Source organism: Eptesicus fuscus, chromosome 12 (genome assembly GCF_027574615.1).
Source record: "Eptesicus fuscus isolate TK198812 chromosome 12, DD_ASM_mEF_20220401, whole genome shotgun sequence".
NCBI lineage: Eukaryota > Metazoa > Chordata > Mammalia > Chiroptera > Vespertilionidae > Eptesicus > Eptesicus fuscus.
In genome coordinates this window covers 48,518,736-48,535,004 of record NC_072484.1, presented here as the reverse complement: position 1 = coordinate 48,535,004, position 16,269 = coordinate 48,518,736, and the positions used below count along the sequence as shown (strand labels likewise).

The 16,269-nt window shown below is 39.9% G+C and overlaps 1 protein-coding gene across 3 annotated transcripts in view; it reads right to left on the bottom strand.

Annotated features, from left to right (window-relative positions):
- Nucleotides 1–1,515: 1,515 nt before the first annotated feature.
- Nucleotides 1,516–16,269, bottom strand: part of SOCS6 (suppressor of cytokine signaling 6) — a 28,277-nt gene continuing 13,523 nt past the window's right edge. For all 3 annotated transcript variants that reach the window (XM_028139348.2, XM_054723782.1, XM_028139347.2), the window contains exon 3: nucleotides 1,516–4,094. In XM_028139348.2, coding sequence (XP_027995149.2) covers nucleotides 2,358–3,965 — 1,608 coding nt within the window. In that variant the 5' untranslated portion in view covers nucleotides 3,966–4,094 and the 3' untranslated portion in view covers nucleotides 1,516–2,357. The remainder of the gene's footprint in view (nucleotides 4,095–16,269) is intronic.

Here is a 16,269-nt window from a genome sequence, read left to right as displayed (position 1 = left end):
ATTAGAATAGGGCATTTTACTTTAAAGAATTTGATATACGAATATACAAAAGCACATAAGAACTGACTTTCTAAATTAGAAGAGTATCAACACTTGCTCTCCATAAAAACACAAAATACAATTTTAAAAATATTCAGACGAAAATCAGAATAATCTTAACTGGAAACTAAATGGCTAGATCTTAAACACATTCCCATGAGGAAAATGTAAGGAACAGGCTACGCCCGCATGCTGAGATGGGGTTCTGGGCGGTCCAAAGACCTCTGTGCACCGTGATCTCACAAAGGGTACATGTAAATGCTTCTAGAAACATGGAGAAGCCATCTCAACATCTATTATTAATACACAGTGACTCTGTGACAATACCTGCCATCTAATATAGATGCACAGGGACTTTTAACTCACCCTAGATAGACTTTAAATTGTTTAAAAATAAATAGTTTTGCAAAAAAATAAGTTTAAATGTCTTGCATTAATTTGATAAGATTACAACTCTGTAATAGTTCTTAATCCGAATAGCTTATAGTGAACACTTAAATTATATTATTACAGTATACTCAACACTCCATCTTCTTAGGTGAAAACATCAGAAAATGAGGCTTTGTAACAAGGTACAATCAACATGCCACCAAAATTAAGTACCTTTCCCCCTTTAAGTTAAAATACCATAACACCATGTTATGGCATTGTGCCTTTTCTTCTTAATTCTCAGTTCTGACCCTAAAAAACAAATAGAGGAAAAAAGGGATACTACTATGTCTGAATGACAAAGCCATTAAGTTTGACCTAAGACCTTTACTCTTGTTCTTAAATGGGGGTGTGGGGTGTGTGTGTTTGGGGTGGGGGTAAAAGCTAGGAAAACTGAATGAAAAAGGTAAAACTGTCTTAAATTACATGATGCATCTGAGATGAAAACATTTTCTGGATGAGGCAATCCCAAAATACTACACTAAAGAATCATGAAGTGAGTAAACACTACATTTCAAAATAACTACAAAGTACTAGGGATATCACCCCCCCCCCCCCCAAAAAAAAAACAACAAAGTGAATCTAAAAGTTAAAATAACTAACAATGCCAATTTACCTAAGACTTAAAAAAAATAAAACAATAAAAACCGGTTTTTAAATGGCAGTATATATGGAAGGCAACAAGACTTCCATATATCTGATATGGTTTTAATGTTTTTCTTACATGGTGTTCCCAATTTCTACAACTTTTCAACTAAAATCACTGGGTTTGTTGTTTGTTTTCTTGGTGGAATGAATGGTCAATCTAGCACATCTTAATAGTGACTACACATAAAAAAAAAAAATCCAACTTTAAAACAATGTTTTCTTTCTATTCAAATCAATTTCAATTTTATAGAAACTTTAATGTTCCAACAGAATCTAGTCCATTTACGAAAATCAATTCTATATCAAGTTCACCCAAGAAAATGTTGACTAAGCGAAAGAAATCACAGACAAAAAAACATTTTAGCAAAGAAAAATAAAGGTAACACAAAAACACCACTATCACAGGAAACTATGACCATCTAGGACTTCTTTAATATCTCTAGTTCCATAGATCTTTATATGTTATGCCAATTTGTACCAGAACTTAGGACAGAAAAGGCAACAATTTCTAAACTGGTGATATGCATTTCTTTATGATTTTTTTATGTAAGGCCATTTATTAAAATAGACAAATCACAAGATGAAAATGAAGGCAACAGAAAAATTCAAATTTTCACAATACAAAACAAAAAAACAGCACAGCCTTTAAAATAATTTAGAAATGAATGTTATAAAAAATATGTTGCAGGTCCACGTTCCAGTAACCAAGATTACATCAATTCATAATTCTAAATAAATCTTTCTCAAGTATGAGATTAAAAAATCATTTTCAGTGTACGTGTAAATTCTGTGTTCTATCACAAGGGTATGATTACTCAACTTTATCTTTGAAAATGGGCCATTTAAAGAGACATGACAATTTCATTCTGTAAGTTTCATTCAACTTTACTTAGGGTTGAATACACATGAAATGTGCTTTTAATGCATAAAAATCACAGTGGATAGCAGCAAAGGATGGGGGTGGGGGAAAGGAGAATTTGATAATTCACATTGTGATTATTCTGCACATTGATGAAAGAGAACTCACACTTGTTAAGCCTCAAGATTCCCTTTTTAAAGAACCAAAATAAAACCAAGACACCTTGCCCACACTTCCCACCTGAAAACAAATTGATTACTCTTTTACATATAAAACTGAAATAGTATGGCAGCAAAGATTCTGATAGCAATGAACATCTGTAAACTGTATTTCAATCTCTTTTCCTTCCTCCCAAAGTGCAGGACGCGGGGCTCCCCTAATTTCAGTAGTGCTTCTCCTGTAAATAGTCCTTCATTTTGTTAGGCAAAGGCAGTTTCTGAATTAGGTCTATCCTGGTATACTGACGTATGACAAAGCGACACAGGTATTGCAAAGAGCGAACCTGCATGAACCGGGACACCGGATTGGTCAGTCTGACAGGGTAAGTTGCAGACCCAGGCAACCGAGACCTGGAATAGCAGAAAGCTCCATTTTCAGAGTCCCTGATTGAATGCTCGATTAGATCAACTATAGACGTATGTCCTTCCACATCTGGCTGCTCATAAAAACTAAACCTACCATTTGAGTGTTCGATTCTAGTGTGAAGTGTTTTGCCATGGGAGCGGAAGCTCAAGCTTAAAAGGTAACGGTCATCAGAACTATCCCGAACAAGGAAAGAGCCATCGGGCACATTGGCTAACTTCCCTTCTGCCTCCCAGCGTGTGATCGGTCCCCAGTACCATCCTTGTTTTGCAAGTTTTTTCAGCTCCTCCGTAAGGCTTGTCACAACCATGGGCCCGCTACTCTGCACTGAGTCGTAAACTCTGGCAACCCCAGGGGCAGAGTTAGGATCGAAGTTCAAATGACAGCGCATACTCTCTGCCACGTGGGCGTCTGCGCCGGTGATCCCGCTGAAGTTCCTTTGGATCGGATTCGTCTGCATTGGAGGTAGCAACGGTGAGAGTGGAGGGGCATCGTCGTGACTTGCTCTGGGGCTCTGCAGCATGACCCCCGTGGTGCCGATCAACAGGCCATTCACTGACTGATCCACAAAGATCTCTGGGGCCACCACGAGCTCCTGGTCAACCTGATTCTCGTCGTCGGGGAAGGAGCTCCCTCCCCCGGGAGGAGGGACCGCAGAGACTTCCATGGGAGAAGACCCGTCCAGACAATAGCTGCGGGGTCCTTCCAGAGGGTACATCCCCTCCTCTAAAGGCACGGTATACTGAATGTAGTCCTGAGGCATAAGTCCGATAACGACAGGCACATGCTCATCAAGGTGAAGGTGCAGGTCTCCATTCTGAGACTCTGAGCTCTTCAGGGAACTATTCTGTTCCTGGCACACCGAGTCCGACTGAAGGTCATGAAAGTCCTTGCGAACCCCGTTCAGGGCTGGGCTTGGACTGGAAGAGTGGACCAAGGCCTTGACTCTCACCTCCATCTTGATACATGTCTCCTCAGAGTTTGTGGGTCTCAGAGGCCATGGTGTAGGGCTGTAGTGATGGTTGCGGAGGGACGTGGACCGGATGGGCCTTTGAGCTCTCACATCTTTAAAGACTATGGGTGCTGAGGAGGAGGAGAAGGTGTCCTCGTCAGCAGAGCTCCCGGAGGGGCCGCTGCCCTTGCCCTTCTGCTTCTGCTTGGCAGAAAGCCGTCTTTTTAACGTACCCATGAGGCTTTCGCTTTTGGATCTGTTTTTGGCCCCCTTGTCATCTTCACCGTTGATGTCGCAGCTGGCCATGTCCTTCCCATAACAGCTACCGAACAAGGAATCTTCTTTCCCAAAATCACCGGCTAGTGAGGGCTGTTGTACTACCATGAAATCCGCGTCTTCTTTACTTTTAGTCAAATTGAAAGATTTCCGGAAGGTTTTAAGACTGATTTTCTTCATTATGACTGGTGACCAAATCCAAGGGAATCAATTTCTCTCTGGAATACTGTCCTTGAACATCAGGACAGGCCATATGCAACGCTGCATCTGCATATTTTTCCAGCTTCATTTACCCTTTGGAGCCATTTTCTAAAATAAATAAATAAATATTATTAAAAGGTCACATTAAAAAATTTTTCACAAAACTTTTATCTTACTCAGTTTCAATCCTTTAGCTTTTGAACAAAGACACCCAGGTATGTTCATAAGAAGGTCAGGTCCATTAAAACAGGTGTTTTTTTTTTTCGCCCATTTCCCCCAGCGAAATAGATCAGTGCCTCCTATGTAATCAGCATTTGACGAATAATGCTTAAAGAACAAACCCTAATCTACCTGTTTCCTTTTATACCTTGCTTTTTGTTGTCTCCTGAATTATGGGTCAGAGTTTTGGTCTTTCCTAATGCTCACCTTCAGCACTAATTCACACAGGGCCCAGCCATCAGTGTGTGTCCCACAAACACCAAACACTTAGAGGAGGAGGAACTATGAAAACTTTGAGAATATCAAGCCTAGTGGATTCCTCAACAACGTATACATGTTTTTAAAAATGTAAACATCTGTAAATATGAAAAGATAAAAGATCCCACAATCTGTGATAAGCTCTCTAGGAAAGCTCAGCAATGCTGCTCTCTCCCTTCCAGGCCCACTCACCTTTTCCCCAACCCCCCTACACCCGGCCGTGCCCCATCTTTGGCACTCCCGTACAGCTGGGCATGGCCAGTGGAGCGCTACTGGGAAGAAGATCATGAAACATAGTTCCAGAATTATCATGTCTTCCTCTTCTTTTTTTGCAATGTCCAATGGCAAATTTTTACTTCTGTATCCAGAAACATAATTTCTAAACTTTTTTTTTGTACACTGTTCCATCACTGAAATGACAGGATTTCAATTCTGTAGAGATTTTCTGAAAGTCATTTTAGAGGAAAAAAATTTGGCTTCCTAACTCATATTAACTGATCACAGAAATCATTCTGTTTACTTCGCATGGTTTATTTCCTCTGTGGCCATGTCCTGCAGTTTGTGCAACCATCAAAGTATAATGTAACAAACTTGAACTTGAGCAAAATGCTAACAAAATTAAGAGTAAGATTGTGACCTCCCCTAACCTTGATGACATTCGTTAATTCACTGTGCATTTACAAAGCCCTACTATATACCCAGCACTGTGTGGTAAAATGCAGATTAATAAAGGGTTTATGGCCTCATAATCCAGTAGGAGATTGATCAACAGATAAATTATAACACAAATCCATTAGTGATATAGTGATGATGACACAGTAGAAGTTGAAAGGAGAGAGATGTCTTACAAACGATTACTTTAGTTATAAATGGAACTTGCTTACTGTGTAGCCAGAATCTACGTGAAATCATTTATAGTAAAACAGTCAGATCAGACAACTTATTGGGGGGATCAGCAACATTATCTCTATAAAGAAGAAGCAATTTTAAAGTCTTATTGTCATGTCCTATGTTCTTGAGCATGTTGCAAAAAACAAAATACATATAAATATTTGGAACACCAGTTACTTTTTAACATTATTGTATATCAGATGAACTCAGTATCCAAGTACCACTACCTTCTATCAAAGCATAAACATGTAACATTTATTAACATATACTGTTTGACAAAAATACGGGCATTTATGAAAATTAGATAATATAATGACAATGGACTTTAGCTGTCAAGTCACTCCTTTTAAGTAGACAGTATAGGTTTTGTACGCAAAGTAAGACATATCACAATACCTAATCTCTTTTGACAAGAATAAGAAGCCTATTGGAAGGAACAGAATTTAGATATTTTGTTGATATATAATTAAGATGAATTACTATCTGCCATTAGAAAGTAGCTTATGTAAAATGTAAGTAAAATAAAAGAATTAGTTCACTTGGGAATAACAATATATATATTTGTATACACACACACACACACACACACGTTGAAATTGTAAAAATAAAAAATAAAAACAAGAAAAAAAATCAACAGAAATAGCAAGAGACAAGGAAATAAATAGTAAGCAAAAATGAACAAATTGGCTTTCTGGTAAAAAGATGTATAATGTGTTTGCATCACGTTAGTCAGATTTATTATGTCCTTTGTCTTTCTCCACCTCTTTATATTAAAGAATGTAAGCTTTACAAAAGCAGGAATTTTAATCCTACTTTATCCACTGATGTCTTCCAAGAGTCCAGGACCAGACCAAGGTTGTAGGAGATGCTCAGTAATTATGAGTAAATAAATTTTAGACATGCAATTCTAATCAGGTATGTTAATGAGATACCCTGACCACCTTCACTCTCATTCCTCACATGAAAGGACAAATTATCATTATTTAGAATAAAGTAATAAAACTCCGTAATGTGGCCCATAAGATCCTACATGGTAGGTCCATTCTTGACTTGATTTCTGCTCCACTCACACTGAAAGCATCCATATTCATCACAGTCTCTCTAAATACAGAACTTCTAAGCTACTGGCCCTTTGATTTGAAATGTGTTGTTGTTGTTGTTTTTTCACTCTCCTCTTATTAGTTTGTTCAAACTTCAGCTCATCTCCCAATTCCTAAAGAATCCCTTATCTTCCTATGTGAAATCCCCCAATCCCAGGCTCTCAGAAGGCTGTATACCTCTCCTGCCTAGAATTCCCATCTAGTATGTATTCTTAGACCTGTTTGTATAATTATTTGATTAATGTCTATCATCCTAACAGAGAGTGTGTCAATTTTTTTCTCAACTTTTTATCCCTAGCACCTAGCTTACACCTGGCCCAAAGAAAGTACTCAGTAAGTATGTGTTGAATGAACAGTGCAGTGAACTAATAAGAACACTGCTCCACAATGATAGGCACCTTGAGGCTGATGTGTTATATAGTTGCTCCCATGTGACAAGTATTCACATGTAAATTAACCTCACTAAATTTGGGGTCACATGGTTCTGTTTCCCACTACTGCATCCATTTCATAGAAAGCAAGAGACTGATCACCACAATAAAAGCACTTGGCAATTATCTACTTGATCGATTATTTCTTTTTCAACTACCAATCCATATGCAACTCAATACTAACACTAAATAAATATGATTCAATTCTAGACATGAGAAACTATAAAAAGTTCTATCAGGCTATATGATTTTTTATCGCATCCCTTCATTTTCTAGGCAAAGATTACTCTGGAATTTTTAAGAGTATCTGTTTTTCTGTTTGCACTTCTAAAAATATAGGCCATCTCTTTATAGGATTACCATCTGTCTCATGATGCAGAAGTACATGTTCTGAATTAGTTTTACTGCTTTCCTAATTGTAAAAACTTAAGTTTACATATATACTTGAAAATGTGTATGAAGTTATAAAGTGAAAAGGTTTTAGACATGAATATTTTATACATATGGGCAGAACAACTTTAAGAAATTTCCCAATCTCTTTTTAAAAAATGATTGGACAGAGTCATACCTGTCATTGTAACACCTAATAAATTAAAAGACAGCATCAAACTACTTAACCTTTAACAACTAAAACAGCTTTTTCATTGCCATTTTTACAAGTGAGAAAACTGGGTCTCAAAAAGAAAAATTTGCCCAATGGAGTTAAAAATAATTTGTCCCTAGGGAATCGCATATCTGGAATCTGAGCCTGGCTGCTGACACCAAAGCTCACCTCTTCCCCTACAACAAACTGCCCTGCTGGTCCGTTGCTCAACTTAGTGGTTCCCAAATTTTCTGGACTCAGCACCCCTTTATCTTCTTAAAATTGAATGTGAACCACAAGAAGCTTTGTCTATGTGGGTCATGCTACTGAAATTTACTCTCTTAGAAATTAAAACTGAGAAGATTTAAAAACACTTAATTATTAATTCATTTTTAAATGACAATATATGCATTCATGTTAACATAAATAATATTTTCATGAAAAATAAATACAATTTCCAAACAATAAAAACTCACTGAGAGAAGTGGCACTGCTGTAGATTACTGGCTGACTTAAGGCAGTGGACTCTCACATCTGCATCTGTATCTGGTCTGTTCAAGTATGTTATTTTAGTTCAAGTGTAAGAAGAAAATCCAGCCTCCTACAGACACAGAGCTGGAAAAGGGAGGAGCGTTTCATATAACCTTTCCACATAACTGTGGATATTCTGTGATACTACACCAAAAATCAACAAGTGATAGTTTCTTAAGTTAGTTGCACTGCAAAATCTGAAACCACATCAAGAATTTTACTCAGAGGATCATCCTTGTTCTACAGATATACAGAAAGACACACCTTACGCTTACCCGAGGATATTTTTCCATTGATTTTTAAAGAGTGGAAGGGGAGGAAAGAGAGAGAGAGGGGAAAAAACACTGATGTGAGAGAGACACATTGATTGACTGCCTCCCACATGGACCTCGACAGGGGATGGGGAACGAGTCTGCAACCCAGGTATGTGCCCTTGACCAGAATCAAACCCGAGACCCTACAGTCCATGGGCCAACACTCTACCACTGAGTCACACCAGCCAGGGCAGACAGACCTTGCTCTTAAATAAAACAATTCACTCCTGTCAAAATATTAACTCAAGATCCAAGAAATCATCAACAATGAATTTGTAAGGAACCTGACAAAATTATAATGAAGCTAACTTTGGTGCATAAACAATGAAAGAAGTAAAAAACTCAAAGGACAAATGGGGGAGAATGAGATGCACAAGACATTAAAACACACTGTAACAGCTTAAAATTAAAGGGGGAAACAAAGACTAGAAAGTCAAGAAACAGACCAAGATACAAATCAAGAGTATGTGGTTAAAAGGACATGCTAAATGTATGGAGGGGGAAAAATATTACAATAAAAATCTTGCACTGCAAGAAGCCCTTCTATGCATTACATAAAACCTTGAATCCACAAAAGAGAAGATTGACAAATCTAATAAAGCATAATTTATAAATTTTTAGATTGCCAAAAAAATGGCAGAAAACGAAGATAAACTGGAGAAAAACTGCAAACACATATGACAAAAGATAAATTTCTGTAATACAGACTCTGCTTTCAGAAATCAGTAAGAGAAAAACACGCAATTCTGTCAGCAAATGGGCAAAATGTCCAAATGAACAGTTCACACAAAAAGAATGACAGAAGGAAAGAAGGAAGACAGGCAAGAAAGCAAGCAAAACTAAAGCAAGCAAGAGACGGGTAAATAATTTAAGTGACTGAACAACACCCTAGAAGATTTTCAGTTTATTAATCAAAAAGAAGCCAAAGAAATTTGGGGTGATGGAACTGTCCTAAATCTTGGGTGTGCTGGTGGTGGTGACATGACTGAATGCACTTGTATAAACAGCAGACAGTACATTACAGAGTGAGTCTCACTGTATGCAAACTGTATCTCAACTCTAAAAATTCACTGAAAAGGAAATTCAAAACAAAACAAGATAATATCTTCCACCTATGAGTCTGAAAAGTTCAATCACTAACAATGTTGGCAAGGGTACGGGAAACTGGGCACTCATAACTTACTGTTGAAGTGTAAATGGTACAATCTGTGGAGGATTATCTGAAATACTTATCAAATTTTTAAATTCACATATGCTTTAACCAAGTGATTATGTTATTAGGAATTTGTCTTTTTTATATATATTCATGCCAAAACAAGGACATATGGAAAACAATGTTCTACAGCATTGATATTTTTTTCCAAACACTAACAATACTTGATCATGTACCTAGTACTGGTCTATTGTTGGTAAAAATAGGCCACATTGGCCTATTAGATGCTAGGCCTTAGTTTAAGCCATCAGAATATGTTGTGTCTCATTTAATTCTTATAACCCTGTAAATTCGGTATTATGCACGCAGGAGTGCTTGTCTGGAATCAGAATGCATAAATTCACAAACACATTGGCTCCACCATTTAACAATTGTGTGATCTTAGAAATAACAGTATCGATCACTCGAGTTTAGTTGTGCAGGTTAAATACGTTCATATATGTGATGCTCTTTAAAAAATATCTAGCACATATGAGGCTATGTGGGTGTTTGCGGCTAATAGTAGCAATAACAATAGTAATGTTCCCATTGCATAGATGGGGAAGCTGAGGCAGAGATTAAGGCTCTTGCCTAAAATCACACAACTGATTCTATAGAATGAGCCCACTTAATCACTACACAGACTTCTACTGCCTAATTCATTTTGGTAAAAATGCAGACTTAAATATCTTCCAAGAAACAACAATAATAATACACATCAAAAATCAGTAGATTAGTATAATTAATTAAAATCTATCAATACAATGAAATACTACACAGATAAAGAAAGAGGTCCAAGACACATTGTTGGAAAAAGGCAAGCTACAGAACAAAAGGCAAGAATGACCTCATTTGTGTATACATCTAGATGCCTAAATATGTAGAGTAAATGCCTAAAAGGTGATTATCTCTAGGAACAGGAAAAGCGATCCGGAGGCCCACAGTAGTCCATATTTTCTACATCAGATCTTTCTGTAACCATGGGGCAGGTTTTATTTTACTACAGAAAAACCACCCTATCCATACTTACAAAAGAGAAGAGGCAGTGCGTGTAGAATGTGTGTCTGTTTCAGCCACCTGGAATCCTGAGAAGCAGGTCTCTGATGCCCTTGAGCTCAAAGGTCTCCACAGCTTTCTTTAATCCTTACGGCTAAAAGTTCCCAACTGTACCTGGTTCTTCCTACCTTCTAATCTGTGACACAGTCTTCCCCTCCACACCTGCCTCCCTCCATGGACCTCACACTCACATTTCAGTCTTTGTCTTCCCTCTTCACGACTTAGACTCTTCTGGTAGCTCTGCACCTATGGACACCAGGAATGAACACCTTACCCAGCCCAACACACAACATCTAACAACCCTGGCACCTGAGTTCACCCCATACAGCATGCAGTTCTCATCAGCCACTATGATTCTGTAACTTTCCGAAACGGAAGCCGACCTCTTCGCCTCCCTTGCCTGCCTTATTTCATCACTCCAGGTCACATCCTGGTCCTAATAAAACGCTGCACTCCCTTGAAAGGTATTAAGGAGAAAGCTGCAAACCACAGGATGAAAAAGCAAGTCCTTAGACCCTCAAGATCCTTAGGTGCCAGTACTCACTATAAGCAAACACTGACAGAGGACTATGAGAAGGGCTGTAAAATAAATATTTATTTATTTATATTTATTTATTTATTTTGGTGTGTCTCAGTTGGTTGAGCACTGTCCCATGCACCAAGAGGTCACGGGTTCGATTTCTTTTTTTTTTTTTTTATTGTTTGAAGTATTACAAATAGTAGTACATATGCCTCCTTTTTTTCCCCCATTAACCTCCCCCCAGCCTCCCCTACCCCCCAGTACATGCCCTCGCCTGCCCCCCCCCCCCTAAAATAAATATTTAGGATGCTACCATCATTGAGATGCCCAACTCACACCAGAAGGAGGGGAGGTTCCTGTCACCCTGCTACTACTTCCGTTACTAACAACACTGCCACCACCACCCAGTCAAAGGTTACTATGTGCATACTAAGAAATGTACATGAATCTTCTGGAATCCTCCCAAGTACTCAATTTGGAACATACTATCTTTTATCTCCATTTTAGAGAAGAGGAAATGAAACCTTAGGAGGTTCATAGACATAGTGCTGACCCCTCAGAACATGATCAGTAACCACCACTTTAATTGTGTGAACACATCATGGGGCACAGGGACAAAGTCCAGTGATCCTGAGCACAGTTCTGCAGCCACATGGACTGAGCTCAGACCACAGCCACTACTGCCTAAGGACCTGGGGCATCCATGCCTCAGTTTCCTCATCTGAATATGGGCATAAGAAAAGTACACACCCAGGGGATCCATGTCTGGCATGATGGAAGAGGCTGATAAATCCTCTCTGCAAAACACAGCTCTGAAGTGGGGCAACCTGTCCAAAGTAATCACTTCAGTTCTTTGGAGACAAACAGCACCAACCGAGAAACTTACTCCCGAAAACCACTCAACTTTGGACTTCATTAAAACAATGTTCAAAAGTCCAAACTCTTGTGCTCCAAAACTCATTGTTGAGAGAAAGACCAGCCACAGACTGGGAGGAAATATTTGCATATCACATATCTGATAAAGAATTTGTACCCAGAAAAAAAAAAATACACACACACACACACTCACACTGAGTGGCCAGATTATTATGATCTCTGAATGCATAATAATCTGGCCACTCAGTGTATATCCTATATAATAAAAGGCTAACATGCAAATTGTCCCCTCGACCAGAAGTTCGGCCAGCAGGAAGACTGGCCAACAGCCCATGTCCCCTCCCACTGGCCAGGCTGGCCGGACCCCACCCATGCACGAATTCATGCACCGGGGCTCTAACACACACACACACACACACACACACACACACACACACACACACTGAGTGGCCAGATTATTATGCGTTCAGAGATAATAATCTGACCACTCAGTGTGTGTGTGTTTGTTTGTGTGTATGTATGTGTGTTTGTGTGTGTGTGTGTGTGTTTGTGTGTGTGTGTGTGTATACACACACATATATATCCTCTCTAATAATAGGCAAATATGCAAATTGACCATACCTCCGACACACCCACAAGCTACGCCCACAAGCCACGCCCACCATCCAATCAGAGCAAGTATGCAAATTAACCCAAACCAAGATGGCTACAGCCACAGAGAGCAAGGTTTCCTAGGTAACAGAGGAAGCCAAGCTTTCCGCCTGCCCTTGCCAGGCCTAAGCCTCCACTCAAGCTACAAAGTTTCAATTATAGAAGATAAACAAATTCAAACAAATGGCGGCAGAATGGAGCTTGAGAGAGCAGGCCAGGGTTGCCACTGGCAACAGGGGAAGCAAAGCTTTCCGCACACCCTGGCTGGGCCCACCCGCTTAAGGAAACAAAGTTTCAATTATAACCCCAACACAAATGGCTGCCGGCCGGCCTCAGAGGGAGCCCCAGGCTTGGCTCCGCTCCAGGCTACAAAGTTTCAATTGTAGAAGGAAAATAAATTCCAGATACCAGGGCCTCCGCTTGGGTTGCCAGGGGGTGTGGCCGGCCTGCAAATCACCACAGGCCCCTCGCTCAGGCCGCCCCACACCCCAAGGGAACCCCACCCTGATCAGGGACACCCTTCAGCGCAAACCAACTGGCCCCCACCCCTGTACCAGGCCTCTATCCTATCTAATAAAAGAGTACTATGCAGATTGATCATCACTGCAACACACAATATAGCTGCCCCCATGTGGTCAAAGATCCTGCCCCCATGTGGACACAAGATGGCCCCCACAAGAGGGCAAGCAGGAGAGGGCAGTTGGGAGACACCCAGCCTGCAAGGGAGGGCAGTTGGAGGTGATCAACCCTGCAGGAGAGGGCAGTTAGGAGTGACCAGGCCAGCAGAGGAGGGAAGTTGGGGGCAAAGAGGCTGGCAGCAGAGTGGTTTAGGGGGTGATCAGGCTGGCAGGCAGAAGCGGTTAGGAGCAATCAGGAAGGCAGGCAGGCAAGCAGTTGGGAGCCAGCAGTCCTGGATTGTGAGAGGGATGTCCGACTGCCCGTTTAAGCCCGATCCCACCGGGATCGGGCCTAAACAGGCAGTCGGACATCTCTCAAGGGGTCCCATATTGGAGAGGGTACAGGCTGGGCTGAGGGACAAACCCCCTCCGTGCACGAATTTCGTGCACTGGGCCTCTAGTATATATATATATATATATATATATATATATATATATATATATATATATATATATATGAGGCCTGGTGCATGAATTCGTGCACCAGTGGGATCCCTTGGCCTGCACTGCAAGATTGGGCCAAAACTGGCTCTCTGACATACCCTGAGGGGTCCTGGATTGAGAGAGGGCGCAGGCCTGGCCGAGGGACCCCAACGGTGCACAACTGCACAATCCGGGCTGGGGAGAGATGTGGGAAGTTGGCCAGCAGGGGAGGGGTCCAGGGAGTGTCCGTCCCATCTCATTCAGTCCCAATCAGCCGGACCCCAGCAGCAAGCTAACCTATCCTTCGGAGTGTCTGCCCCCTGGTGGTTAGTGCACGTCAGAGCAACTGGTCGACCGGTCGACTGTCTGCCCCCTGGTGGAGAGTGCATGTCATAGCAAGGGGTTGAGCGGCCTTGGCATATTACGCTTTGATTGGTTGAATGGCCGACCAGTCGACTGGACACTTAGCATATTGGGCTTTTATTATATAGGATATATATATTTACATATATTTATATGCAAGACAAATAACACAATTTTTTAAATGGGCAAACGACTGAAATAGACCTTATACCAAAGAAGACATGAAAATGACCAAGAACCACAGGAAAAGGTGCTTACAGTGCTGGTCACTGAGAAACTGTAACTAAAAGCCACAATGCGATACCACTACACATCCACTAGAATGAAGAGCTCTAGTGTTCGCATGAATGTAGAAAAACTGGAACCCTCGTACATTGCTGGTGGGAATGTAAAATGGGTTGGCTTTTAAACAACGTGGGTTTTTTTATTACTGTGGGAAAAATAATTCAAATGCATGGCTAAATATATAGAACAAAAAGATTTATGAGATGGCAGGTATATTCCAGAGCCCCAGAAATCACTCCACAACAGTTCCACAGATCATCTTTCTTTTCTCTGTAGCTGTATAGTGTGTAGGACTTGTATCCTGACTTTCTTTCTTTCTGTAGTACCTTGAACAGAAATTTCTCATTTTACTTTAGTCAAGTTTGTCAGTCTTCTTTTATTGTTTGCCCTTCTATTATCTTAAGAAATCCCCTGACACTTGACAGCTTTAAATTCTCCTGTATATCCTATAAAAGTACCGAAGTTGTATTTTTCAAATGTAAGTCCTTGATTAATCTAGTATTGATATGTGTGAGGCAGGGAATAATGTGCATTTTTTCACATAAGTAACCAACTGGCTCAACACATTCCCAGAAAAATACCAACCCTCATAAGAATCAAATTAAAATAGTAATGATTTTACACAAGTCAAATCAGCAAAAGATTTATCTAAATAATTATATCCTTTACATGAAAATGTCTTAGTATAGTTGTAAAAATATAACTTGGATATATGCAAATCTTAAAAATATGCATACTCTGTGAGCCAATAATGCTATTTTTATAAATCTTAAAGAAATAATATAAAACCAAAGCATAATGTCACCTGCATTAGTATATATAATAAAGAAATAAATTTAAGTCTTAAATATCAGAAGCATTCTAAGTTCCAATAGTATGAGAACTGTAAATAAAATCCGCACACCTACACAATGGGACTTGAGGGAACCACTAAAATTGATATTTATATGAAGTTATAAATAACGTGGGGAAAAGTTCATATTATTGTTCATTTGTTATGTGCAAAAACACAGGAAACAAAATCATATGTAAAGTGTGGTCTTGATTATGTAGAAAGAATAGGGAGGAAAACCAGACCAGTAAGAAATACAGCAGAACCATCAACTGGACTGCAGAAGACTTTGTAAATATTATTTCCAGTACTTTATTTTCTAAATGTTCTCTAATAAATATGGGGCATTTTTATAAAAATGAAGTATGTGAACTTGTTTGTTCCTTTTTTAAAGGGAATGGCTGAACAAATCCATCAGGTTAAATCAAAATGCAAGGCCTTTTCTTGGCTTCCAGTTACACTGTGACTGGAAACCAAACAAAAATATAAATCAATAGATAAGAATACTGTATTATCTTTGTCTTATTAGAACCTAGGCAGCCTCCTCCTTCTCCTCACCCCACCCAAAATAATGTTTTGCAAATCTAACATTTTGTTTGGTGTATATATATTCAGGGAATGGCCTGAAATACTCAAAGTCTAAAAGACAAGAGTATTGAGACAACATGGAGGGACCTGGAGAGTAATATGCTAACAAAATAAGCCAGTCAGAGAAAGACAAAGAGCACACAATCTCACTTTTATGTAGAATCTAATGAACAAAAGAAATTGACAAACAAAATAAATACAGAGATATGGAAGCATGCAACAGACTGATGATTCTCAGAGAGAAGGGGTTGGGGGTGGGAGGGTGGAGGGAGAAGAGATTAACCAAAGAAGTTATTTGCATACTAGAGACCGGAGTGGAGTTATATGCAGTGGAGTCCGGCCGGCCTGCCCCTATCGGGGTGATTGGGCCGGGCTGGCCAGGGGGAGGGGCCGAAGCAGTTGGCAGGCAGGCCGGCCTGACCCCCTGGTCAAACTTCCGGTTGAACTCCCGGTGGAGGAGACAATTTGCCTATTAGCCTTTTATTATATAGCA